We start from the raw sequence: 27,323 nt of genomic DNA, 5'->3' as shown, positions 1-27,323 counted from the left end.
GTGACAGCACGACAAACGATTCTTCTGCAGGTTCAGATCTCGGCGCACGTCCTCTGGCGGGGGTTGGACGCACATTAGGGGGGTGAATACAACAATAATCTACGAATTCCATCATGGCAGCGACATTAATGCGTTCCCTTGTAAAGAAGAGGGTAAGAAACACAAAAAGCATTGCATTTTTACAGCCATGCACATAGTATGAGTTTGAAGTTGCGTTATTTTGTCAAAGTATCAACTTCACGGTCAAACACCACGAGCAGATACGCTGTAGCCACCCTGAAGGCAACTATTTATATAATACACTATAAAATTACAATGAACGATGTTGCAGGGATTGCAAGGAGTCGCCTAATCGCCTCAAAGCCATGACCTTTATTTATATTATATCATTTCGCAACAGTTAACGTGGTCAACTCCATATGCGCTAAGTGCTACTAGTGTTATCAAAGTCATAGAAAGCATTTGATTTATGCATTAATCCCTGTTAAAGTTTGAGCAACAGTGAGTCTAAATCAACCATATTTGCTGCACTCAGAAAAGTAGCTTCTCTGTATTTAAAGAGAGATATTTTCATATCCATCTTTATTAAAAGCTACATAACCCATTAGTTTCCTTTCTGTGCTAATTATGAATCAGGTTAAGTGTAAGAGAGGAGAGCAGCAGTTTTATATGAGGTTTAATATACTGACTGACATTATTAATAGAAATGATCTGCCCAGAGACAGTTGTGTAGATTAAATACTGTACCTTACCCCTGTTATGCAGGTTCCTCTTCAGATGGGACGCATGTGCTACTCCTCCTCCTCTGTGGTAAGTTCACTGGGTATGTGAGCAGAAGAGTTGTGCTTATTTGTGCAAAGGGTGTTTGGGCTCAAAAGAAACAATCTGAATTAATCAAAATTAATCGAACGTTTGTCTGATAACAAAGCAGGCAATTTGATTGTAGAAATATTGCTTATATATCTTATTATTCTATGTCTTCAACCTATAGTAGTGTTCCATAAGCCTTTAACCTGTAAGCATCCAATAAAACCTTGCCTCGTCATTTTAAAGACAACCTCACTTGTACTGAACCTTGCACTAACACACTGTATGACTCTGATCTGATCTATTCTAGACTTTTATTCCCTCTCTATTGAAGGAAGGAAACTAAAGTAGTTTTATTACGTGTAAAGGCTGGAATACACAATAGTTTGCTCTTAAAAAAAAAGTTTTTTTTTTTTTTTTGTAGCATAGCAATAGAAGAACCATTTTAGGTTCCCCAAAGAATGTTTCAACAGTTCTTAAAGGGATAGTTCACCCTAAAATGAAAATTTGATGTTTATCTGCTTACCCTCAGGGCATCCAAGATTTAGGTGTCTTTGTTTCTTCAGTAGAACACAAATGATGATTTTTAACTCCAACCGTTGCCGTCTGTCAGTCGTATAATGCATGGCAAAAAAAAAAAAACATGCAAAGACAAATCCAAATTAAACCATGCGGCCTGTGACGACACCTCACGCACCAGATGCTGTGCGCACGCTCAAGGCATAGTGGTGTATTAGAGGTAAAAAATTATAGATATACTGTTCGGTTTCTTGCACACACTGATCATTTCGTGTCTTAGGACATTAATGTGTCGTCATGAGCCGCAGGGTTTAATTCGGATTTGTCTGTGCATGTTTTTTTTTACTCCATAGATTTTGTTACTTACTTATTTTGTTACAGTCGTTCAAAACGAACTCATGCAGAAACATGCACCTCGTTGCTATGTGACACAAGACAAATGAAAATAATATGTTCTAACATTAGATCAAAATATCAAAATGTTTGATATGGTCCGACTGGATGGAATTATAGTCTGAAGCTATGAATTTGGAGTCTGAGGGATTTTCTGTGAAATCGATCAACTCAAATCTGCAGACTGACTGACTTTCGGCAACTAGCATCAAATCCTTCAGACTGTAAATAAATCAAGGCAAAAATTGGTTACACTTTATCTTGATGGTCCACTTTAGACATTCTGCTAACTATAAGTAGTTTGCAACTACATGTCACCTAACTCTCATTAGAGTATTAGTAGACTGTAGTAGACTGTTAGGTTAGGTGTTAGGGTTCAGGTTAGTAGAATAAGTTGACACGTAGTTACAAAATCACTTGCAGTCTGTTGGAGAACCATCAAAATAAAGTTTTATGAAATATTGAGCAGACAGTCTACTAACACTCTAATGACTGCAAGTTGACAAATGTAGTTGCAAAGTTACTGATAGTTAGTATAATATCTAAAGTGGACCATCGAAATAAAGTGTAACATTTGGGCAAAAGTCATGTATTGTATTCCAGCCTTAAGGTGCAAGCTATTTCCTCATCTATGACAAAACATCCTAGTATTGCTGTGTCAAATCATTGTTAAAACTTTGTTTATGTGTTGTTTTATTTTTGCTTTTTACATTAATTGCACATGATTTTCTCTGTGTCCTTCCTCAGCCCACCACCAAGTTGTTCATTGACGGAAAGTTTGTTGAATCCAAGAGTCCAGAATGGTTGGACATTCACAATCCTGTAAGTTCATACTGCACTAGCACACATCTAATGCTTTTGCTGAATTTACATGAGAAGAGATAATGTACTACAGCAGTTTAACGGATTACATTCATTGACCACACTTATGCCAAGTTAAAACCCAGTAGATTAATGTGTTTTAATCACGTGACTAAACAACACAGCACCTGCACTACTTAGTTATACCAGAAGTCCGTATATTCTATAGCTTCAGATGTCCTTTTTATGCTCTTGAAAATAATTACTCACTGACTATTACCAATGTGCAAAAGGAGCAATAGGAAAACCATTAAGATTAACCAGATTCTTGAGATAATCTGCTTTCCTCAGAAGAAAACAGATGCCATAATAATTGCTTATTTGTTTCTTAACTCTGCATTTGCACTCTATATTCCTGGAACTCTGGTTAATATCACATTAGATCAGTTTAAGCTGTCTTGGTTTAAAGTACAGAAAAGGTGGACTTTTCTGAAGTTGCTTTGGCAGACATTTTAAGATATAATTCTGGTGTTTTTATTATGAATGAGTGAATCTTATGTTATAAAATACGTCGTTCTGAATGAATGAGGCATTTATATAGCACTTTCTTATGTACTCCTGTACACACAAAGCGCTTTACAATCATATCTGTTAATGTTTGTTAACCGCAAGGACTGTATCAGCACTTTTCAAGGGCACAAACCAGATGCAGTGTCTCTGTGATTGAATTATAATGCTTGTGCTCTCTTTAGGCCACCAACGAGGTCATTGGTCGAGTGCCAAAGGCCACACGCGAGGAGATGTTGGCCGCCGTGGACTCGTGCTCGCGGGCGTACCACACCTGGTCCGAAACTTCCATCCTGGCCCGCCAGCAGATCTTCCTTCGCTATCAGCAGCTCATTAAAGACAATATTGTAAGTTACTGCTGCCTTTACAATTCATCTTCCAGTCAACACTTGACTGGATGGTTGAAGTTTGCACAATTTAGATCTCATTTACAAGAGCAGTTCCTGTTCTACACACTTGTTGTACTTGTTAAAGGTGCCCTAGATTCAAAAATTGAATTTTCCTCGGCATAGTTGAATAACAAGAGTTCAGTACATGGAAATGACATACAGTGAGTCTCAAACACCATTGTTTCCTCCTTCTTATATAAATCTCATTTGTTTAAACGACCTCCGAAGAACAGGCGAATCTCAACATAACACTGACTGTTACATAACATTCGGGGTGTACGCCCCCAATATTTGCATATGCCAGCTCATGATCAATGCATTACACAAGGACAGCCAGTAGTAACGTCTGGATCTGTGCACAGCTGAATCATCAGACTAGGTAAGCAAGCAAAGACAATAGCGAAAAATGGCAGATGGAGCAATAATAACTGACATGATCCATGATAACATGATATTTTTAGTGATGTTTGTAAATTGTCTTTCCAAACGTTTCGTTAGCATGTTGCTAATGTACTGTTAAATGTGGTTCTTTTCTAAATCTTTTCTTACTGTATTCACGGAGATGAGCCGTCGTTATTTTCATTTTTTTTAAACACTTGCAGTCTGTATAATTCATAAACACAACTTCATTCTTTATAAATCTCTCCAACAGTGTGTAATGTTAGCTTTAGCCACAGAGCACTATCAAACTCATTCAGAATCAAATGTAAACATCCAAATAAATACTATACTTATGCGATTAGACATGCTGCATGACGAACACTTTGTAAAGATCCATTTTGGGGGTTATATTAGCTGTGTGAACTTTGTTTATGGTGTTTAAGGCAAGCGCGAGCTGCGTGGGCGGGGGAGTGCGAGATTTAAAGGGGCCACAGCCTGACTCGGCGCATTTATAATGATAGGCAGTTAAAAAAATTAATAAAAAAAAAAAAGTGTGTTCTCATGACAATGAAAGTTTTCAGTAACTGGATTGTAGTTTAATAGAATTATGCAAATGCTTACAGATAGTCCTTTATTGATTTGTAATGTGAATAATTGAAATATAGAACTTTAATAAAACAGAAAAAACTAAAGCATTGACTGTTAAGGTTGTATGCTTTGAGGGAAAATATTGTGATTATTATTATGATTAATCATTCTGCCCTACTGCCTGCTAAATTTTAATATGTGAATTGATTTGTGTTTCAGAAAGAGCTGGCCAAGTTGATAACCCTGGAGCAGGGTAAAACCCTGGCTGATGCCGAGGGCGATGTGTTCAGAGGACTGCGTGAGTCTCTCTTGTGACTGTTCTTGATGTTGACTGGCCTCAATATTACTACAGATTTACTCATGTTAAAGGAATAGTTCACCCAAAAATGAAAATTGTCATCATTCACTCACCATCAAGTTCCAAACCTGTATGAGTTTCTTTCTTCTGTTGAACACAAAAGATATTTTTAAGAATACTGGTAACCAGAGAGTTGATGGTAGTCTTTGACTTCCATAGTAGGAAAAAAATATTATGAAAGTCAACGGCTACTACTAACGTTCAGGTTACCAACATTCTTCAGAATATCTTCTTTTGTGTTCAACAGAAGTAAGAAACTCATACAGGTTACATGTTTGGAACAACTTGATTGTGAGTAAATGATGACAGAATTTTAATTTTGGGGTGAACTATCCCTTTAATTCCTGTCAGAATGTTTTAATTTAAGTCTGTAGAACATTAAAAGGTTTAATGTGTGTTATTTTCAACCTAATGACTACAAATTGTAATGCAGCTACTACAGACAATCATTTTGACATGTCCTTTAATATATGTCAGCAAACATGATGTGTTTACAGTAAACGGCTTTATAAAGGAGGCTTAAGAAAAAACTGTGAGTGTGTCCAGATATGTCTAGGCTTTTAACTCCTGTCATGACCAGCGTGAAAGGTAAACCTGCTTATTTAGTGCCAATAGCTATGTTTCCACCTATTTCACCTATTTTTATGAGCACCTTTTCCATTAAGGGACAATATTTGCTCCTAAATAGATTTTTCCTGTGCATTTTATTTTACCTTTATAAATACCTTTTTATAAAATAAATAATGTTTTAAATAAAAAAATGTTCTTTAGAGAAATATGCAATGATGGTAAAAAAAAGTGATACTTTTAAATATTAATGTGTATTAGATGTTAATTAATACTTTTTCAGCAAGAATGCTATAAATTGATCAAAAGTGACAGTAAAGAAATGTATAATGTTAAAAAAAAGATTTTTATTTCAATTAAATTCTGTTCCTTTGTACTTTATTCATAAAAGAATATAAATATTATCATGAGTTTCCACAAAAATATTAAGCAGCACAATTGTTTTTAACTCTGATCGATGATAGTAATAATAATAAGAAGAAGAATAAATTGTTTTTTGAGCAGCAAATCCGTATATTAGAATAATTTCTGAAGGATCATGTGACACTGAAGACTGAAGCAATGAAGCTGAAAATTCAACTGCCATCACTACAGGAATAAATTGCATTTTAAAACATTTAATTAGAATAGAGTTATTTTAAATTCTAAATAATAAATATATAAATATTTTTATTTAACATATTCATAATGTATTTTTATTAATGCAGTGAGCATAAGATGATTCTTTCAAAAACATAAAAAAAAATCTTACCAAACCCAAACCTTTTAATGATAGCGTAAGCTTTGCATTTCTACTTCTAACCCATCTGACACTTTCCTGCTAAGATTCCATCAAAAGTACATTCACTATAATGATGCTTCCTTTTCCGTTATGCACACTGAGAAATAAAATAAACAACATGGCACATGTCATAATAGTCATTATGTTAAAAATAACCTGGGATATTTCCTTTTTAGTGCTACAGATGAGGCGTTGTTGGCTGTTTGAGCCAAAAAAAAAAGTCTTCAACCCCATAACTGCACATTTTGTTTGTGCTTTCACATTATTTACTCTAGCTGTTTGTTGATCTTGCAGAGGTGGTGGAGCACACCTGTAGTATCACATCCCTCATGCTGGGTGAGACCCTCCCCTCTATCACTAAAGACATGGACACGTACACCTACCGGTTGCCCATTGGCGTTTGTGCCGGGATTGCCCCCTTCAATTTCCCCGCCATGATTCCTCTGTGGATGTTCCCAATGGGGATGGTGTGTGGGAACACCTATTTAATGAAGCCCTCAGAGAGGGTCCCTGGCTGCGCCATGTTGCTGGCCAAACTGCTGCAGGACGCTGGCGCTCCAGATGGAACATTAAACATAATCCACGGACAGCATGACGGTATGGAAAATTGCACAGAAGGGTTATAAATAATTTGGCTGCATTATGAACTAGATTCTGTGTGCAGATAACTAAATGGATTTTTTTTCATGTGTTGTTATAGCTGTGAACTTCATCTGTGACCATCCCGCCATCAAAGCCATCAGTTTTGTTGGCTCCAACCAGGCTGGCGAGTACATCTATGAGAGAGGCTCCAAAAACGGAAAGAGAGTGCAGAGCAACATGGTTAGTTTTGAACATGAAATTAATGCTTTTTCAGAAAACCTTATGATAGTCTAGTCTTTTCAATTATGAACGACAAAATCATACTCAGGCATCCTCTCCAAATGTAAAATGTCTTAACTTCTTTAAAGAAGCATTCAGTAGTTCTTTAGCTAGCATTGAGTTCTTTAAGGATACCACAATGCTGCACGTCTAACGATATGGTTCATTATGATTGACTCTTTTAAAACAATTTTTATGTAAAATTACACTAGCAATGTTTCCATCCACCTATTTTAATGTGCATTTTGGGATATCGCATAAAAAACGCTGGATGGAAATGCCACAATGTGCCAAAATTCTAAAAAAAATGCTCATAAAAATGCTTAATTGCGGCAGAATTTTTTTTTTACATTTTTTTATCCGATAAGACATGCGCATAAACTACAATAGAAACACATTTACTGAATAAATCCCTTGATTCACAACAAAAAATGGCGACTTTGCCTCAACAGTGGATGTGATTTGTATAACGGGGCTAACCAGCAGATCAGTTTCATTATACAGCATCTCAAATGTTGGTTTCAGGGGTGATAGCGTTCCGGCACCACGCCGGATTTCCGGCGTAGGCTACTGTGGCTGCGGAAAAAAAAAAAAAAACAGGTTCTGGTTATATTGGTCTACTGCGGCGTTTTAGTGCCATGTTAAAAAATAATAATAATAATAATAATAATAAAAAATTGTCTAATGTTTATTTGATGTCTGTTTTTAAAAGCACGGAAGAGAATATGTGCTGTTCTGTTAGACATCGTTTCAGCTATTAAAATAGTTCCGTTTTATATGTATGGCAGTGATTTCGTTTCTGTTTATTAATTAAGTTGTAATGGGAAGATTTTTTATTCGTCAGATATAAATAAGGTATAGGCGCATATCCATTGGTTTGTGCGGAGAGTGGAAGCTTGCACAATGCAATACAGAGGCGCCAGAGCCGTCACTTGCACTTTTTTTTATCCAGTGGAAACGAATTATCCTCAAAACAATACTTGCCTTACCGACATCAAATACATAGATGGAGAGATTTAAATTATTGCTTAACGAAATAAAACAAATCAAACCAAAAACTCTTTCATTATATCTGTAAAGATGCATTTCTCGCGTCAAAGTGGAGATTTCTATTAAGGATCTTGCGTCACTGATTTAGAATACACTAGTTTATTCATAAATAATTCAAATATCCCCTTACCCTCCGACACATTCATTGTTATGTACAAGGAATACAAGTTGATGTAGACTAATATAAATTTAAAATACATCGTTTTAATAAATACAAATCAGCAAAACTGTTTCAAGTGATAGGCATTATTCAATTAAAAGTATCAATGAATAAAACATTATGTTGACCAGGTGGATTATTCATTGAAATCATGGAGAATGACGTTTAGTTTTATTTTCATCAATGACAGCGCACGTGTATTTACAGACAAACGAAATCTGCAGAAGTCTCTTTACTGCGGAACTGAACTTAATAAAACAGAAACGAAATCAATGTGTCATACATACAAAACGGAACTGTTTTAATAGCTGAAACGATATCTAAACGTTTTGCTATGTTCTGTCTATGCAAACAGAACAGCAGTATAGGCTAACGTTACATAGGCTAATAAATCAAGCGCGTCATCGTCACAACCATAGCCTTGTTTCCGTGCGGAATAAAGTATTTTATTCTCGGAACATTTCGACTTTATTCTCCGACTTTATTTTTATTATTAATATTATTATTATTATTATTATTTTTTGCAGAGGTTAGATATTTCGACTTTATTCTCTGAATATTCCGACTTTAATCTCGGAGTTTCGACTTTAATCTCGGAAGCTTTAACGCTCAACGACTCATGAGCCAATCAGACGTAGTTAAGGGGCGGGCCTCGTGTCTTTGTCAAATAGATTGATACAGGTTAAGGCAATGCTCCATGCGCGAAGGTGTTTACAATTGTGTCTCATATTTCTCAACTCAAAACGTAAGTCATGGCTATGTTTATGAAGCCAGGGGAAGACATTAAAGACATTGATAAAAGCATAAAGAATAAATGGCGCTGGGCTTGGATTGAGGATGTGGGTAGCGACGGAAAGCCCTATTATTGCCACTTACTGACCTGTCTGGGTATGACTGTAGCATCTGCAGCATTTACTTCCAGTGATTGTACTAAGATGGGCTTATAAGGTCAATGTAGGCACTGAACATATTGAGAAGAAAATGCTGCCTTTTCTTGACTAATACTGAGGGCATAATGCAAATATGAAAATATCTAAAAATAGCCACTTGTCAATAATGATGATCAGGGTTGGCTGTTTATATATTTGGGCCCAGGGGCCAACAAGTTGTGTTAAAAGTGCGTCGCATACATAGTACCCTCTCGGGGGGCAAGGAAAAAAAGTTCAGGCTCAGGAATTTTTTTCACTATCAGCCCTGTGGTTTGATCATACTGAAATGCCTGAGCCCAAAGTCTGTCATCAAAATGATTGGTTTAATTCCCTCCCAGAAGTGTTTCATGATTATGTTCCCAAATACATGTCATCTGAATGCAAGAGAACATGACCGCATTTATTGCGTTTGGTCTGCGCGCTCTGAGATGCAAGTTATTTATGATGATGTGGGGAAAAAAGAGCCAGTTTCTTCCCCGATGGCAGCAACTTCCATTTTTATTACATATATTTTGTGCCAATTTCCCAGAAAGTGACAATTTTTTTTTTCTCTTGAACACATGCGATGGAAACTGCTTTATTCGCAAATGTTTTATGCAATATTCCAATTTTGTGCACAAGTTCAATTCGCAACTTTGGATGGAAACATACCGGTAGCTACTGATGACGCAATATGCATTTTTGGGTGATCTGTCCCTTTAAGGCAGAGCTTATTTTTTGCTTTTACATTTACATTTAGTCATTTAGCAGACGCTTTTCTGCTTTTTCGGCCGTAAAGGTACTGATTCTCCAGTTGTCTCCGCTGGTATATTGTCTAATTTTCCCTCTTAGCATCACCAAAAAACAACACTATGCTACAAGCATATCGACAGAGACAGCAGCCAATAAGCATTCGGATTGTCTTTGATTAGTAAATATTGGTCACATTTTTTCAACATAGCAAAGTAGGGCACCATATTTAATTTACGTATTATTGTGAAAAACTTAAATTGGCACCAAACTGCTGAAAAAGGAATAATAGAATTTTAATTTTGTTTCAAATCTATATTACTTAGTTACTTTTAGAATATGAAAGGTGAGTTTTTGAAAAATATCCTTGTTGCACTTTTCAATAAGATGATAGTGAATTAACAAATATTTTTATTGACCAAGTTGATCCATTTCACAGAACTGGTCTAAATGATTCATTCATGAATCCGTCTTATTGGTTCTCTGACTTTATCGCTCTAAATCAGGGATGGGCAACTTCAGCCCTGGAGGGCCATTGTCCTGCAGAGTTTAGCTACATCAAACACCCTAATCAAACACACCATAACAAGATAATCAAGGTCTTCAGGAATACTAGAAAGCTATAGGCACGTGAGTTTTTATCAGGGTTCAAGCTGAACTCTGCAGGACAGTGGACCTCCAGGACTGAAGTTTCCCATCCCTGGCCTAAATGAAGTTGAAGAATTTGTCAGTCAATAACATCTTTGAAGATAATGCAGTGCATGAGCCGTATGGACCATTTTGAAAACTTGATATTTTTCATGTGCTTTCATTATATAGAAAACTTTTCTTTAAAAATTCATAGAAGTGGAGGGAAGTAATTAACTGAATGCTAATAAACTAATATTTAGTAGTGTGACAAGTTCAGCTGTTTTTAACAGTATAACTCTAAGCAACTAATTTTTCCAAGCGGTTTCCTTCCCCAGCACTGCTCAGTAGGTTAGTATCTGTATCTCAGCACAACTGTAATGGCCAGATGGTGGCAGCATTTGGTTACAAATGAATCTGCACCATTCTGGTTCATTCCTATCCTCCATAATGAGGCTGCAATTTTAGTCTGACTCAAAATTTGACAAGGAAATTAGCAATCTTTATTGCTTTGTCTATTAGCATGACTGACTCACAGACAATGCACAGCAGTGAATTAAGTTATACTGTAGAAATATATAATTTAGCAGTATACAGATGCATTGGATTTCTAATGCAATACAGCATATTCCAACTTCTTAGCTCTCACTGCAGATAAATTTACTCTTTTGAAACCCTATAACGCCCCCTTCCACTACCGCAGTCCTTTTCATCATCAAGAAATAAACTTGAATTTTGAATTTGGATCTTAAGCTATTCAAGATGGTAAACAGTAGTTTTGGCATTTGTCCCTCACTTGTACTTTGCCTATATCCAATCATTGTGTTAGTGCTAGAATTTGTATTTTGGTAAAATGTGGAGTTGCTTCATTAGAATCTCATCTTCTGTCCACCAGGGGGCAAAGAATCATGGAGTGGTGATGCCTGATGCCAACAAAGAGAACACACTCAACCAGTTGGTAGGCGCTGCTTTTGGAGCAGCAGGTCAGAGATGTATGGCACTTTCCACGGCTATCCTAATAGGAGAAGCCCGAAACTGGTTGCCTGAACTGGTTGAACGTGCAAAGGGTCTCCGTGTCAATGCAGGTACTTTAGCTTTATTATATTCATCATTTCTTATCCTGAAGTACCCCAGTATTGTACTTTTTTTGGCTTAACTACTTTTAAATCACTTTTTGGAAAATTTAAACAAAATGACATATACAGCCAGACAATTTCAATATCATTTCACTCACCTAGCCTATCACTTGAAGCAAACATCCATCCTTTTGTCCTCATAAATGTCCATGTTAATAGAGCTCGTTTGGCCATTTGGTGAAGCTGATTGCTGTAGCCTATATCCAACTTAGGAGGAGTTTTACTTCATTTTTAATTTGTAGCTGCTGTTCAAATGGTAGATTGGTAAATATGTTAGGGTGACCATATGTGCCATTTTCCCAGGACGCGTCCTGTGCAGGATTTGTAAATTGCCTAAAATGGCTTGAGTCCTTGCCACTTTAATCATGAAAGTGGTCATATCGATGTGCCCCCTGAACACGATTTCTAAACAGAGGTCTGTGCAAGCCACTGTTCTTATTGACAGTCTTCATGCAATGCATTAAAATGTTGTCGTATTTGCAATGCTTTGACCGTTCTCTGTAGATCCAGCCTTCTCGCAAGCCACGATCGGTCGATTATGTATAATGCACGCTATTGGTAAAATAATTTTTTAATCATTACCTTCCGCAAATATGAAAACAAAACCAAAACTACATTTTATGGAACTTAGAAATCCTGGACAGGATGTGTCCTGGGAAAATGCCACATGTGGTCACCCTAAAATATGTTGGCAATCAAATATTTAATATCGCTACTCTCCATAATTAAGGTATTATTAGAGGTAGCAGGTCAAACTAATATCACATAATTTACATCTCTACGATAACTGGTTGATATAACAAGGGAGGCTAGCCTCCTATGTGATGTTTTGTTTTTTATTTTATTTATTTTTTTCCTCAACACTAACCGCTGAAATAATCGATGGTGACTGGCTAATTTACTTTTACCAACGGAAGCAAAAGTGTCAGGCTATGGATTTTGAGTCCCCCTGCTCTTCTCTGTCCCCTCAGTTGGTTGTTCTGACTTCAGTAATACTTTATGGTGTTGCAGTGGTGAAATTACAAACAAGAAATTCACATTCTGAGACGTGAAATTAAATGAGTAACTGGGAATTTTATTAACACAAAATAATTTTTCTCCCATTTTCACCTAAAAAAATTTTTGGGTAGGCTATGCCTCCCATGACAAGCTACTGTCCGTTTGCACTTGCATTCAGTAGAGTATTTCTATTTCGTTCACCGTTCCTTTATGGTGGAATGATCTTTCCAACCCCATCCGAACAGCCAAATTCCTGTGCTATACCGTACCTTAAAACTATTTTACCTTCAAATATTTTTTCATGACATTCATTGAAATAAAGTCCCTCTTCTGCAGTTTCATTCTGTTTTTCCTTTCTCTGAATTCATGTATTTTGCTTTATCCCTCTTTTTTGGCCTTTTTTTGTAGACCACCCATGTCTTCATGACCACACCTCTCCCTGAGCAACTTAAAACATGTTCAGCTCACCCAGAGGATAGACGCACTATTTGTCTTGGTCATGCCACAAAGCTGAAGCACATTTTGTGGCATAAAGGGGACCAGAAATTAGTATGGGCCGATCAAATGTTTAGGGGGAAAAAAAGTCTGCCGATGAAAATTGGAATTGTAATCAGAAACTAAACCGCAGCAGCTATTCTGAAACCTTAAAACAGCCATCTAAGACAAATTGCCTCAGTGTGTATCTAAAATTGTGCGTGTGGCTGTGTGTTTATTCATGTGTGTGCGCAAGTGCATATGGATATGTCGGTGATTGCCAGTTCCTTTGGTTATGATCCAGTAAAAAGGGGTAAATTAAAGGAAAGTAGTCCTCTTCATCCATATATTCAGCGAAAATCAGCAAAAACAATACTGAAACCCTTTCTCCAAATTTTAGGATGTATAAGCTTCTGGTTAACCAAGTAAACTGTTGTTTGGAAGGAAAACCGCTACAATTTCTGCCAACTGTCTAGCTAAATCATCTGCACTACAGTAATGATTCAGCAAATTAGTGCATCTTGTTTGTGCTCTGAATTGCAAACATATGAATTCACACATTTATGTGGTCATGAGATTTCTTCTCATTCATTATATTATGAATAGTGTGTTCATTCAGCTTTTGTTACATAGTGCCACATGTGATGACCGTTCAGACTAAAAACATGTTAACAAAAATCTAATTATAATCAGAAATGGCTATGGTTCAGGTATGTTTTATAGAAACTCCTTGGCTTTTTTAATCATTTTTTTTTTTTTTTTTCATTTTCTATTCTGCAAGGTGACCAGCCAGGAGCTGATGTGGGACCTCTTATCTCACCTCAGGCCAAAGAGCGAGTTAACAGCCTTATTCAGAGTGGTGTGGATGAGGGCGCCAAGGTGCTGCTTGACGGCAGGAATGTGAAGGTCAAGGGTTACGAAAACGGGAACTTTGTAGGACCAACCATCATTAGCAATGTTACGGTGAGAGCCACAATATCCGCATGTTATCCCACTTATTCATGTCGTTCCAAACCTGTGTGACTTTTTTCTTATGTGGAACATAAAAGAAGATAATGGTGTTTTTTTTATTTATTTTTTTATTATTATACAATAAAAGTCTATGGGGTTCAGAGTCCTTTTGGACCCCATTGAATTTCATTATATGGACAATATTTCAACAAACAGTTTTTATCTTTTGCATTCCACATACAGGTTTGTAACATGTGAGTAAATCCCAACTAAGTTGGTACATGTCAATAGGATGCAAAGGCTATGTAATATTATATACCTTCTGTTTGTGCTACCTCATTTTCAGCCTGACATGAAGTGCTATAAGGAGGAGATATTTGGACCTGTATTGGTGGTTCTGGAGTCTGACAGCTTGGATGAAGCCATCAAAATCATCAATAAGAACCCATATGGCAACGGAACTGCCATCTTCACCACCAACGGTGCCGCAGCACGTAAATACACCCATGAAGTTGATGTTGGTCAGGTGAGATTTCTTTCACTTTTGGCTAGATTTATGATAAACATTGTGATGCATCAAACCATCACAACTGGATTGCAGTTTAAACACAAGAAATATGCCATTGAGTTTTAGAATTTGGTTGAATTTTTTTCTTTTTTGGTCTGCAAGAAATGGAAATTTTTATTAATGCAATTGTGGGAAAAATAATTGTTGTATATCAGTATCTGATTATATACACACACCCCTACTAATCATTTCACCATCACAGAGCAGTGTAATACTGTTGAAACAGTATCTGCGTGACTTGAGATGGGTCCATGCAAACTTTGAGAGACCTTTCAGACCTTTGAGAGACCTTGGTCAGTCTACGTCTGGAAAACTCCCTCCTTATAGACGGTGTAGACATGTTGATGTTCAGTTATGTCATATTAGGCACCTCTACATGTCATGTAGCCTCTTGACAAGACCATTGTAGGTGAAGAGTTCCAGCCACACCTCTAGAGTAAATATTAGAATGTGAAGTAAATGAAATGTGTAAAATCCCCTGGCGCCACTCCTTGACTGAAAGCCGAGAAGCACGTTTCAGATGTAAGTGTTGTCTCTTTAGCTGCCATAAGTAACACAAACCCTCCTTTAAAAATGTAAGTAAAAACAGTATGGAAAAAAAAAAAAAATTCCATTTGAACTCACCTTGTTTGCCACATATTTTAAAATGTACGAAATACAGCTGCGACCACTAAACATGCACTCTACAAATAGTTTACAGCAAATATGTGCTTTTTAATTAAACTGCCAAAATATTTTGCTGGTACAGCCCGGAGGCTGAAATTAAACTCAAAAGGGATCCCTTGCAACCTGTTGATCTGGTGGTTAGGCAAAAACGGCCCCGTTTTACCCCGTTTGTTTGCCAGTGGCGAGCTGCTATGCCTTGTGTTTGCGATTCACATGCTGGAGTACACGGCACGGGCCATGTGCTGAGCTGGCCTCTCAAAACCCCTGCACACAAGAAACTCCTTTTGCTTTTTTTTTTTTTTTTTCTCCGTCCACTCCCTCACGAGTCACCTTCGGCCAGAAGGCTCAAATTGTGCAACCACATTAAAAAAAAAAAACATTTCAAGAAGCTCTGCCAGTTTCCAGCCTCACCCCGCTCCAAAAACGAAATGTTTTGTTTAGCTATTAGCCCCTTTCACACGTACAGTCTTTACTGGTAAATTACCGGTAAGAGATCATTGTGAACAGGACATTTTCAAAAATACCAGTAAATCTGTTCTGGCAATTTCCCATAAAGGGAAGTTGTAACATTACCAGTATGATGCTCTGTGAACGCAGAATGAAGATTACAGGTATGAGCACGTACATAGTCAGAACGCATTGATGTAAGAAGTCTGCTTTGGGGCAATCATGAAATTCTTATGACGATGGCGCTGTTTACAGTAAGCTCCACTGCTTTTTAATCCTCTGGGATCTGAGGGCCCTGACATTTGTGTCATTACACTGTATTCAGCACAAACTGGTCTACAATAATATGTGAGCATCAGGTTTGTACAGATATCTATAGATATATTATTCATGTCTGTGTGGCAAGTATTCACTGAGTTTTGTTTCATTTTTGTGACATGCTCCAGAAAAAAAATCATGGAGACCGAGATGGCAGAAAGCACACCCCTGTTTGTTTCCTTTATTTTACAAAATCACAATGTTTTGTTTTTATTGTAAGTGGACACATATAAAGGTTTACAGTTTCAAATGATGTATTGCTTTTATCTGTATGAACATAAATGACAAAGTATTTTAGGTAGATTTTGCTGCTATGTGAAAAAAATCCACCAAAATGCACCGGCCCATTCAATGACCCCAGAGGGTTAATAGTTTTGCTACGTAAATATGTTCTAGATGGACATCTTTGACCATTGCGCCACGTCTCGCAGCTTTTTCAGCATGTCACGCTCAAGACCCTACCTTCTTTTCCATTCATTATGCCGCGGCTCTGCAGTCGGATACTGTTAGGCGCATCTCATGTTTTTAAAGGTGCCCTAGAATTTAATTTACCTTGGCATAGTTAAATAACAAGAGTTCAGTACATGGAAATGACATACAGTGAGTCTCAAACTCCATTGTTTCCTCCTTCTTATATAAATCTCATTTGTTTAAAAGACCCCGAAGAACAGGCGAATCTCAACATAACACAGACTGTTACGTAACAGTCGGGATCATTAATATGTACTAGGGATGTCCAGATCCGATCACGTGATCGGAAATCGGGCCCGATCACGTGGTTTCAGACTCGATCGGAATCGGACGTTACCTCCCGATCAGGACTCGGATATATATGTATTAGGGGTGCAACGGTTCTCGGTAAAAAAATCGAACCATACGGTTCTCCACTTATTATTTATTATTTAAGAGCTGCTGTGCAGCCAAATTATGTACCAGTTATCAATGTAAAGCTGCTTTGACACAATCTGCATTGTAAAAAGCGCTATATAAATAAAGGTGACTTGACTTGACGGTTCGGTACGCACTTGCACCGCGGTCCATCTCGAATGACGACGCATCTATTGGTTAATATGGTTTGTTTAAAATAGTAACGTGGAAAACAGACAGAGTTCAGATAATGTATGTTTCAGTCGATGGATGCACAAAACGTTACAACAACGATAATCAGAAAGCGTGGACAAAACAGTCACTCTGTGTAAACTGTTAACTGCGAGTGCCGTCTGCTCTAATGTCCAGTCATTTACGCCGTCATCACCCGGGTGTTGATAGCGCGCGAGCGCAGGTGAGACCTGAACAGCACACTTTGCTGTCTGTGTTTAAACTAACTCATTTAAGCCTTGCTGATTTAAACCTTCAAGAACAAGACGCGAAAGAGAACTCGCACGCGCTGTGAGAAGATTTGTGTGCGCTCATCCGAAGCGCGCACACGCTTATTCCAGTCAGCGCGCAAATACTGAGTTCTCTTTTAAGTCTTGCGCTTCGGCGGCCACATTCATACAAAAATTATGTCAACATGCCCGTCCTAGCGAGTATCCTAGCAAACATAGTCGGTTATGTCTTAAGTGAACGTATATTAGTCGAGAAAGACAGCGCATGTGGAACAGTATATGTACTGGATCGTGCATGTCTTAAAGGGAAAACAACTATTCTTGCTGCCTGTATTTAATGTTAAATCAAACAACAAATAACAAAGAAATCACTCACTGCTCTTGACTGAATAGTTTTTGTAACTTCAATAATGATTAATCTTTATTTATTTTATACAGTAAAGATAATATGCAGTGATATTTTATATTTGATTACTGTTAGATACCTGAAAAACCTGAAAAGCACTGTTCCTGGATCTGTTTTTTCGCTCTTCTTTATTCTTTTTTATGTAGGCTATTATAGAAGTATCGGATCGGGACTCGGTATCGGCAGATACTCAAAATCAAATGACTCGGACTCGGACTCGAGGGCAAAAAAACGTGATCGGGACATCCCTAATATGTACGCCCCCAATATTTGCATATGCCAGCTCATGTTCAATGCATTACACAAGGGCAGAACGTCTGGATGTGCACAGCTGAATCATCAGACTAGGTAAGCAAGCAAGGACAATAGCGAAAAATGGCAGATGGAGCAATACTGTAATAACTGACATGATCCATGATAACATGATTTTTTTTTTTTTTGTGATATTTGTACTGTTAAATGTGGTTAAAGTTACCATCGTTTCTTACTGTATTCACGGAGACAAGACTGTCGTTATTTTCATTTTTTTATACACTTGCAGTCTGTATAATGTCTGTATAATTCATAAACACAACTTCATTCTTTATAAATCTCTCCAACAGTGTGTAATGTTAGCTTTAGACACGGAGCACTATCAAACTCATTCAGAATCAAATGTAAACATCCAAATAAATACCATACTTACATGATTAGACATGCTGCATGACGAACACTTTGTAAAGATCCATTTTAAGGGTTATATTAGCTGTGGACTTTGTTTATGCTGTTTAAGGCAAGCGCGAGCTCCATGTGCGGGGAGCAGGAGAATTTAAAGGGGCCGCAGCCTGAACCGGCGCATATATAATGATGCCCCAAAATAGGCAGTTAAAAAAATTAATAAACAAAAATCTATGGGGTATTTTGAGCTGAAACTTCACAGACGCATTCAGGGGACACCTTAGACTTATATTACATCTCTTAAAAAAAACATTCTACGGCACCTTTAAGATCAAAAATATGTTCTATCATGCCTCATGCCTGTCACTCAGAAATCAAAAAATTGTCAAATTGAACAGATAGTGAAACTAAAGCGCTTCTCCTCAATGCGAGTGAATGAAGACAATGACGCAACGTTTAAAGATCACTTCTGATGACTGATATCACAGATATTACCTGTATTTTGGTGCTGATTTGTGAATGGTCTCTTAACTGTAAAAAGCCAGAACACTGTTGCTTGTTATGCGTACAGCATATTTGTTTGTGTATTTACCAGTAAACTCATTCTAGTAATTTAATTTGCCACGATTGCTGTATGAAAGGGGCTATTCTCTGCATTCATCACTTTTCTCAGCTGGTACACAAACAAATGATTGTGGCTTTCAGTTGTGTGTCAGCTGCCTTGTCAACAATTCAATAGAATGAGCTGATTGTTCCAAACTTTCCGTACACAGTGGTTGAAGCCCAGCACTAGCATGTTACCAAAGCAAAGATGTCCATGAGTGTTTCTTCAACTTCAGGCACATTTGTGTCAGGGTTTTATTTGTTTTCTTTTTGTCATATAAAGATAATATTAAAAGCTACCTGGGAATTTTTACCATGCCTTCATTTATATTTGCTATATTTGTGTATAGTTTACCCAGACTTAAAAAAAAAAAAAATTCAGTTTAATAATGATTTCAAGTTAAATTCGGCTAGTCTACAGAGGATAATAGTGTCTTTATTTACTTCGAGTCCATTCAGTGTTGATTCATTGCAATTCAGTAAGTGTCGATTTTGCAAAATTAGTCAAATAAGAAACAAAGTTGAATCCGCTATAATGCAGCTCTGCTAAAAACAGTGGTTTCATTGTCCATCTCAATTCAGTTAATGTTTTGTTCACATCCAGTAGTGTCAGCGCAGTCAAATCGATTGTGTTCAATTTCAAAAAAGCAAACCAGACACGACAGTGGCAAGGAACCCGAACTCCATCAGGTGACAGAAATCAAGAAAAATCATTGGGAGAAACCAGGCTCAGTCGGGAAGCCATTTCTCCTCTGCCCAAATGAATGAACATGATGTGATTTATGATTCCAGGCTGCTTCACAAGTCAGATTATGGATCTATATCATCAAGCCATCATTAGGTGAAAGTTGTAGTCTGTCTGGCAGAGCTGCAGTTTAGCCTGTAGTGGACGAATAGCATATCAATGACTGTAAGCATAATGAAACTGTTTTCTGGCATGACACATTCATAGCTGGTCATAAGGGCAGGTGCTGATGAGTCTGTGATTTGTGTATATTCAGAATACAGAAAAAGGCTGGCTATGAAATTAGCTAATCAAAGGAGTCGGCCATTTTGTTCCAGAAAGCTATTAAACATTTGAGATGTGGTGGAAATGACACGGTGAAGGGGATTTTCTTTTTCTTCCAAAAAAAAAATACAGTTCCTTGAAACTAGTATGTTAGACATTAGATGTGTTTTTGTTAAAGTGTTCGTTCACACAAAAAGGAGAAATTCTGTCATTTCTCACCCTCTTGTCGTTCCACACCCATAAGACCTTCATTCATCTTCAGAGCACATTAAGATATATATTTTTTAAATCCGATGGCTCAGTGAGGCCTGCATTGCCAGCAAGATAATTAAAACTTTCAGATGCTTTCAGGTTCGAAGCATGTATCAACCTGCCAAAGTCACGTGATTTCAGTAAACGAGGCTTCGTTACATCATAAGTGTTTCAAAATTTCAATGGTTCACCAATGGGGGGTGTGACTTTGGGAGTTTGATACGCACTCCGAACTACTGATTCAAAACAAAAGATTCATAAAGCTTTGAAGCTTCATGAAGCAGTGTTTTAAAATCGTCCATCACTAGATATTGTTGAATAAAGTCATTTAGTTTTTTTTGGCGCACAAAAAGTATTCTCGTCGCTTCATAACATTAAGGTTGAACCACTGTAGTCACATGAACTGTTTTAAATATGTCTTTAGTAGCTTTCTGGGCATTGAAAAGGGCGTGTTATTGCTGGCGATGCAGGCCTAACTGCGCCATTGGATTTTATCAACAATATCTTAATCTGTGTTCTGAAGATGAATGAAGGTCTTACGGGTGTGGAACGACAAGAGGGTGAGTAATTAATGACCGAATTATCATTTTTGGGTGAACTAACCCTTTAAGAAAGTTTAAGGTTTTTCTTTTACAATCCATAAGGCAAAAGTGCTCAAGAAACCTACTTTGTTAGAAGAAGGAAACAAAATCTACTTGGATGATTGTCCTGTTTTTGCTTGCTATCTAGTAAAGGTTAACACTAAATTTAAACTCTAGTTTTGTTAAACTCCTATTTCTGGACTTTAATTGCTACATTGACATTGAAGCACAGTAGGCTAGCTCTTCAATGCACACTGGAAAGGTTGAAGCTACACTTTCTATGGGGAGATTTTTAAGTTTACATTGAGCAGGGAGACGAACATGAAGCGGTAATGTATAGAATATACAAACCGTCTCTCCCACATGGTGTCTAGCAACGTGAGGAAAGCATACAACTTTCTGCGGCAGACAAAAATGCATTTGTGTCTGACGGGTATGCTGTTGTCTTAACTGTCATCAGGGTGTGAGTGTGTCAGATATGTGAGATGCAGTGAACATGACTGCTCAAGCGCAGCTGACCTCTGAGACATCTGCTAATGTACTGCTCCTTTTACAGATTGGAGTTAATGTACCAATCCCCGTCCCACTGCCCATGTTTTCATTCACCGGTTCCAGAGGCTCCTTCAGGGGTGACACAAACTTCTATGGAAAGCAAGTAAGTATTCATCTCTGGATATCCTAATGTTAATTTCAAATTGTGAACGAGAAATGGGCAATTAATTACTGACAACACTTTTTTTTATTTTAGATTGGCAAAAACAAATTTCTTTAGAAGGAATGTGTTTAAAACAATGTTTTCATAATATTGCATTCCCTCTGCAATAAATTTGACAGTGTTATTCATGAAAACAAATCAATTGTTGTATATTAGATTCAGGCTTTAAAGGGATCATGACATGAGAAATCAAATTTGCCTTGATCTTTTTGTACCAATATAATATCCTGCAAGTTTCAGAGCTTAAAACATCCTTCTAAACAAAGCATTTAAAACATCTTGTTTAAAAGCTCCAAAAACATCTAGCTTGGGATATTGTGGGATTTGTGATGTCACATAGGCGAATATATTTGGATATGACTGCCTTCAGAGCAAGACATTGACGAACAGATATAGACCTTGTGTAGCCCCGACCCTTTTCAGCACTGCGCTCATTGTGTTTTGTCTTCCAGTTTGTATTTTCAATACATGATGGTAAGATCTTACAAATTTATGAATGAACCTCTCATTTTAAAATCTTCCCAGTCTACTGACATCTGTTATGACATCCACTTCAAACATTACATTGCTCATAATTGTTGGTAAAGTAAATGCACTTCACCAGCTAATTACTTTCAGACAGTGATGCCAAAGAAATGTATAGAGTTACTGCAGAAAGGAAGTTCAAAGACAAAATTCTAAAGATGGCTGTGCTCTTGTTTTGTTTCTCTTGTGCACAAGTTCTAAATGTCATCGCACCATAGGCCCCGCCCACTGGCATTCAGTCACTTAATGACTGACATTTGCCTTCACAATTGCCTATGCAATGATGTTATCATAACATATCATAACATTGGCCATTTAGTGACAAGCCTTAGACCGTGTGTCCACCAAAGCATTTTTCTAATGGCTAGCGTACTTTTCCAATTGTTTTCAATGGGCGCGCCACATTTTTTAAACACCAGGAGCACAACGAAGCGTCTTTCACGCTCAAGCGCGTGAAAAGGAGTTGCCCCTGAAAAATAGATCAATGAATGAAGGTTGAAAATATATATATTTTTTTAAATATATAATATATGTATATATATTTGTTTTTGTGCAAAAAAAACTTCATTAACTTTATAAATGAACCTCAAGGAACATATTAAAATAATAAAAAAAATCCATGTCATGACTCCTTTTAAATTTAATCAGATGTTAGAAAAGTAGAGCGCTTGGCAAGAATGCAATTCTTTCAGTTAAATACAGAAATGAACACTCATTTCATTTACACAAAATAAATTGGAAAAAATTACCAAATTGAAAGAAACATTTTAAAGAAGTTGACACTTGACATTCTGCCCTGGAAAAAAGTGATTTGAGAATGATTGGCCACGTCATATCTTCCCCAAATGTCAAATTAACCAGCCAGTTTAAAATCAGGTCACATGTTGACATGGTCCATTTGGTTTACCATGTTTTGTCTCCAGAGTTTGGCTGTAAAATTTGTTTTGGTATAAAATGTCATCAGCTGTAGTTTGTCATAAAACAATGACTGACATGTTTTGACACAAGTGGTTTATTGCTCTCGCCAGCATACGTTTGCCAGCCACCTGCCATTTCTCATGTGATGTCATTGTCATTTTGGGAGGGTATTAAAAAGATGACTAATCTTGAGTCATTGTTTAGTCTTAAGTATTTTGGTATTCTTTCCATCACAGGGCATTCAGTTCTACACACAGATCAAAACTATTACCTCACAGTGGAAGGCAGAAGATGCAACACTGAAGTCCCCTGCCGTTACCATGCCAACAATGGGACGTTAAGTGTTAATCACCTGTATAAATTCCACCCTGCCCCTGAAAATCCCAAAGTTTTAACTACTGGACATGGATATTTTCAAAAGAAACTGTCCTTTTCACAGTTAAACTGTTGTATCTAGTTAAATAACTCCAAAAAGTGTTTTTTTTTCCCCTAACACTTCAATAAGTTCAATAAGTAAAAATCAAACAAATGTAGCACAAATTGCCCTTCCATTGTATAAAACATCTATCACTGTCAAATGGTTGGCATTTTGTTACCCTGATATAGTATACGTTTCTATGTTTCATAAGATAATGACTCCACATTGAACACTACATTTACTTTGAGTGTTGACAGGCTGTATTAAGTCTACAAAAAGTGTTACAGTTTCTAATATCTGTAGCTAATGGTCTTTTTCTGAACTGCTCAACTAGCATTATCTCTGGTTAAATTTGAATGTCTATATACATATGCAACATTTGTGAACTTGATGAATAGAAAACTGTTTTGAGCTGTTTGCCTCAATAAAAAGACAATAAGCTTGTTCTTGTTATTTATTTTAGTAGCACTTGGTAAGGTAATGCTGGGTGCACACTATAGCTGTGTCCCAATTCACATACTATTCGTCCTAAATAGTATTAGAAATTAGAATTATGGTGTCTCAAATCGTATTGAAATGAGTACTCCAAAGATACCCGGATGGTCTACTTCAGTGGTGTCCAAGCTTGTCCTGGAGGGCGACAGTCCTGCAGAGTTTAGCTCCAACTTGCCTCAACACACCTGCCTGAAAGTTAATAGTATGCCTAATTAGACCTTGATTAGCTGGTTCAGGTGTGTTTAAGTGGGGTTGGAGCTAAACTCTGCATGAGTTTGGAAACCCCCGATCTACTTTTTCCGGTTAGAATCCAAAGTGCAGATCCTTGCACACTCTAACAGCTAATATTGTGCACAACCCATTTCATGTTGGACAAGGATTAGATTAGAACTACAAACACACATAAAACATGTTAAAAACTACAAACATGGCACATGTGCGAGTCCGACGGTCAAGTAGAGAGGTTTAGATAAAGGGGTTTGAGTGATTTAATCATCACTATCTAAACAGATATAAATATATATTTATTCAATGTTATTCACATATTTAATCTGCAACAGCATGGTGAACTTTTATAAAGATACGTTTGGTCATTGACTTTTAAATGCATCATTATGCAAATTGCAAACACATGAGGAAAGTTCTCCGCATGAAAGACCCATGACTGGCAGATCAACGTGCTACTGCATTTCTCTCCAAAATGGTAAGAAATGTAATTAAATTGAACAAGAAGATGACAAGATGATTGACAGGGCAGTTTAAATGGTGACAGGATGCACATAACTAATAGAGCGGTCCGTTAAAGACGCAAATGATAATGTAGTATGTCCCAAAGCTTGCCTACTATTCTGATACACACTCAAAAGTATGTACTTTTTTCTTCACAAAATCAATACATACTTTTAGGGCATAGTATAAATGGGCGAATTGGGCAAACAAAAACAATCTGTAGTGTTAATTTTGATAATGGCTTTTCTTGAAAAGGAAACTGGACCAAACAAAGACGTTTGGAGCAAGCAGTGGTTTGTTGTCTCACAAGTTTTGCACTCCTACTGTTTTTGATTTGATGGTTGTAAGAGAAGCCACAATGCAGGACTGTGCCTAAAAGCTTCTGACAATGGCAGAATTTCTTCAGAGGTAAAGTTTGATTTTAACGGTCGTTATTCGTCTGTTGGCGAACGGGTCAAACTAGTGATAAAGACTTCAGATTTTGGCTTAGGATCAAAAATCTTTTAGGATTCACAAAATGTGTATCAAAAATTATAGTGTGAACCCGGCTTAAGTTTCACTACATATGCCTACTTATCTACTTATGCAGCCATAAGTGATTAAAATTGTGTGGAAAATCATCTGCACATTAAGTGGGTCAATGAAGTCAGATGTGATGGGTTATGATTCTTGGGTTATCAAGTTCTTATGATATGATTCCTTAATCCTGTTTGGGAGACAGCACTCTGTAGTACTCCATTAATTATGGTGAACCAGCACAGGGAAGATGCAAAGCTGAGATAAATTACTCTGGATCTTCATCTTACAGCTTGACTGCTCTGTCTGCTAAACAACCAACCTCAGATGGAGTAAATCTTGGGGATGCTTTGTAATTTGCTTGGCGTCCTCTGGCATGCTAGTGTCTAACCCTGGATGGCTGGCACCCTTGGAAAAAGCTGACAAAACCAAGAGATGGGCTGGTTTCTTATGTGGGCGAAGAAAAATGCAGAGACAACATAAAACATTTTTAACTGTGGGGAGGATATACGCTACCTGGCTGTTACTATGTAACTTTCTTGAAGCTAATTCCTCTGGATACTAAAAGTTTGCTTCCAGTACGTACATTTCAAACTCTTGAAGCTAAAGAAATATTTTACATTGTTTGCAACTTGATAAATAACTAAAGCATCAGTGACATGATTTAAATTACCAAAGTCTTGCAGAGCAGAAATGAACATTCCAAACCAGTATGACTGTGAAACACAAGAAAAAGAGAAGAAATTTTGAAATGTCTTTTTTTTTTTCTTTTTTTTTGTCCATGTGATGAAAGTCAGTAGGGACCCTATTGAGGGTGCATAAATAATGACAGTTTTGTGTGAACTATCACTTTAAGAGTACATTTCTAAAAACTGAACCTGGTTAATTGAAGGTTACCACAAAGAAGTGTAATATAGTCTGTAAATTATGTCTCTGCAAATTTAACCGACGGAGAACCCACCTAGAAAATAGTTCCAGCTCAACAACTTCATAACTTAAAGGTCCCGTTTTTCGTGGTTTTTTGAAGCTTTGATTGTGTTTACAGTGTTCAATATAACATGTGTTCATGTTTCGCGTGTAAAAAAACACAGTATTTTTCACATAATTTATAATTTATACCGCTGTTTCCACTGTCATAAAAACGGGCTGATGACTTCCTTGTTCTATGAAGTCCCTCCTTCAGAAATACGTAACGAGTTCTGATTGTGCCAGCGGTTCCTGTGTTGTGATTCGACAGCTCTGAGCGCAACGTGCCCGGAAAGGTCACGCCTCTTACCATAACGTGGAGATCACAGTCTATGGTGGAGATGCATGCGCTCAGTGTTACTGTAAACATGTCTTTAATTTTACCCTAATTTGAGCCGGAATCAGACCCGGTGATTGGACTGCGGGTTGAAAATAACAGCGTTTCGACGACATGGCGACAAACACACTCTACAAACGCAACTCTTGTGTATTCCTGTGGGCGGAGGTTAGTGACGTCTTTAGTGACGTCTTTAGACGTTTTAGTGACGTCATTAAAGAAGGAAGTAGAGGGATGTAGTCCAAACTGGCCGTTCGATGTAGGCGACTTCTGTTAAATAAAATATCTTGCTTGGCATTGAACTTTGAGCTTTAAAATTGTACAGATTTTATTTATACTCTAACAACAACATTACACACTAACTAAAGTTTGAAACATGGGATCACGAAGAATGGGACCTTTAATAAAAACATTTTCTTATATACGAAATAATTCATGTAAGTGCTTTAAAAAAAAATACAAGCTTCATATTTCTGCTTCTTAAACCCTTTGGCCCACTGACCTGCTAAGCTTCCACTGCTACACAGTACTGTATGATAGTAAATGCGTTTTCCACTCAATTTTACAAGCTGAGGGATGAGTCAAAATTCTTTCTTAGGTAATCAACAGGATGCCACAAATGCTGGCCACAGAATAACCCATAATATTCTGTGGGTACATCAGTGTCTGCAACACAAAGGCGAGCATGATCTAGTTACACTTCTGCTTTCTCTAGATATCTACAAATAATTTAAAAGTAAATGTGCATAGTGGCTAAGTGGCATGTTCAAACTCAGCATGCAGATGTTTCTTGCGGTATGTC

General features: G+C 37.2%; 1 protein-coding gene across 1 annotated transcript; it reads left to right on the top strand.

Moving 5' to 3' along the window:
- The first annotated feature begins 14 nt into the window (after nucleotides 1-14).
- aldh6a1 (aldehyde dehydrogenase 6 family, member A1) lies at nucleotides 15-23,916 on the top strand. Its single transcript, XM_067367918.1, has 12 exons — nucleotides 15-152; nucleotides 766-810; nucleotides 2,467-2,541; nucleotides 3,273-3,434; nucleotides 4,665-4,743; nucleotides 6,446-6,748; nucleotides 6,852-6,973; nucleotides 11,403-11,592; nucleotides 13,898-14,079; nucleotides 14,414-14,593; nucleotides 21,459-21,557; nucleotides 23,297-23,916. The coding sequence occupies exons 1-12, from the start codon at nucleotides 114-116 to the stop codon at nucleotides 23,399-23,401; spliced, it is 1,581 nt and encodes a 526-aa protein (XP_067224019.1). The 5' UTR covers nucleotides 15-113; the 3' UTR covers nucleotides 23,402-23,916.
- The last annotated feature ends 3,407 nt before the right edge of the window (nucleotides 23,917-27,323 follow it).

The sequence above is a fragment of the Chanodichthys erythropterus genome, chromosome 18, assembly GCF_024489055.1.
Source record: "Chanodichthys erythropterus isolate Z2021 chromosome 18, ASM2448905v1, whole genome shotgun sequence".
NCBI lineage: Eukaryota > Metazoa > Chordata > Actinopteri > Cypriniformes > Xenocyprididae > Chanodichthys > Chanodichthys erythropterus.
The sequence above is the reverse complement of the archived record's forward strand: the minus strand, read 5'-3'. Positions and strand labels throughout refer to the sequence as shown.

Coding starts and splice junctions, on each gene's coding strand:
- aldh6a1 (XM_067367918.1), top strand. CDS start 114: ATGGCAGCGACATTAATGCGTTCCCTTGTAAAGAAGAGG. Junction 153..765: donor GTTCCCTTGTAAAGAAGAGG/GTAAGAAACACA, acceptor CCTGTTATGCAG/GTTCCTCTTCAGATGGGACG. Junction 6,749..6,851: donor AATCCACGGACAGCATGACG/GTATGGAAAATT, acceptor GTGTTGTTATAG/CTGTGAACTTCATCTGTGAC.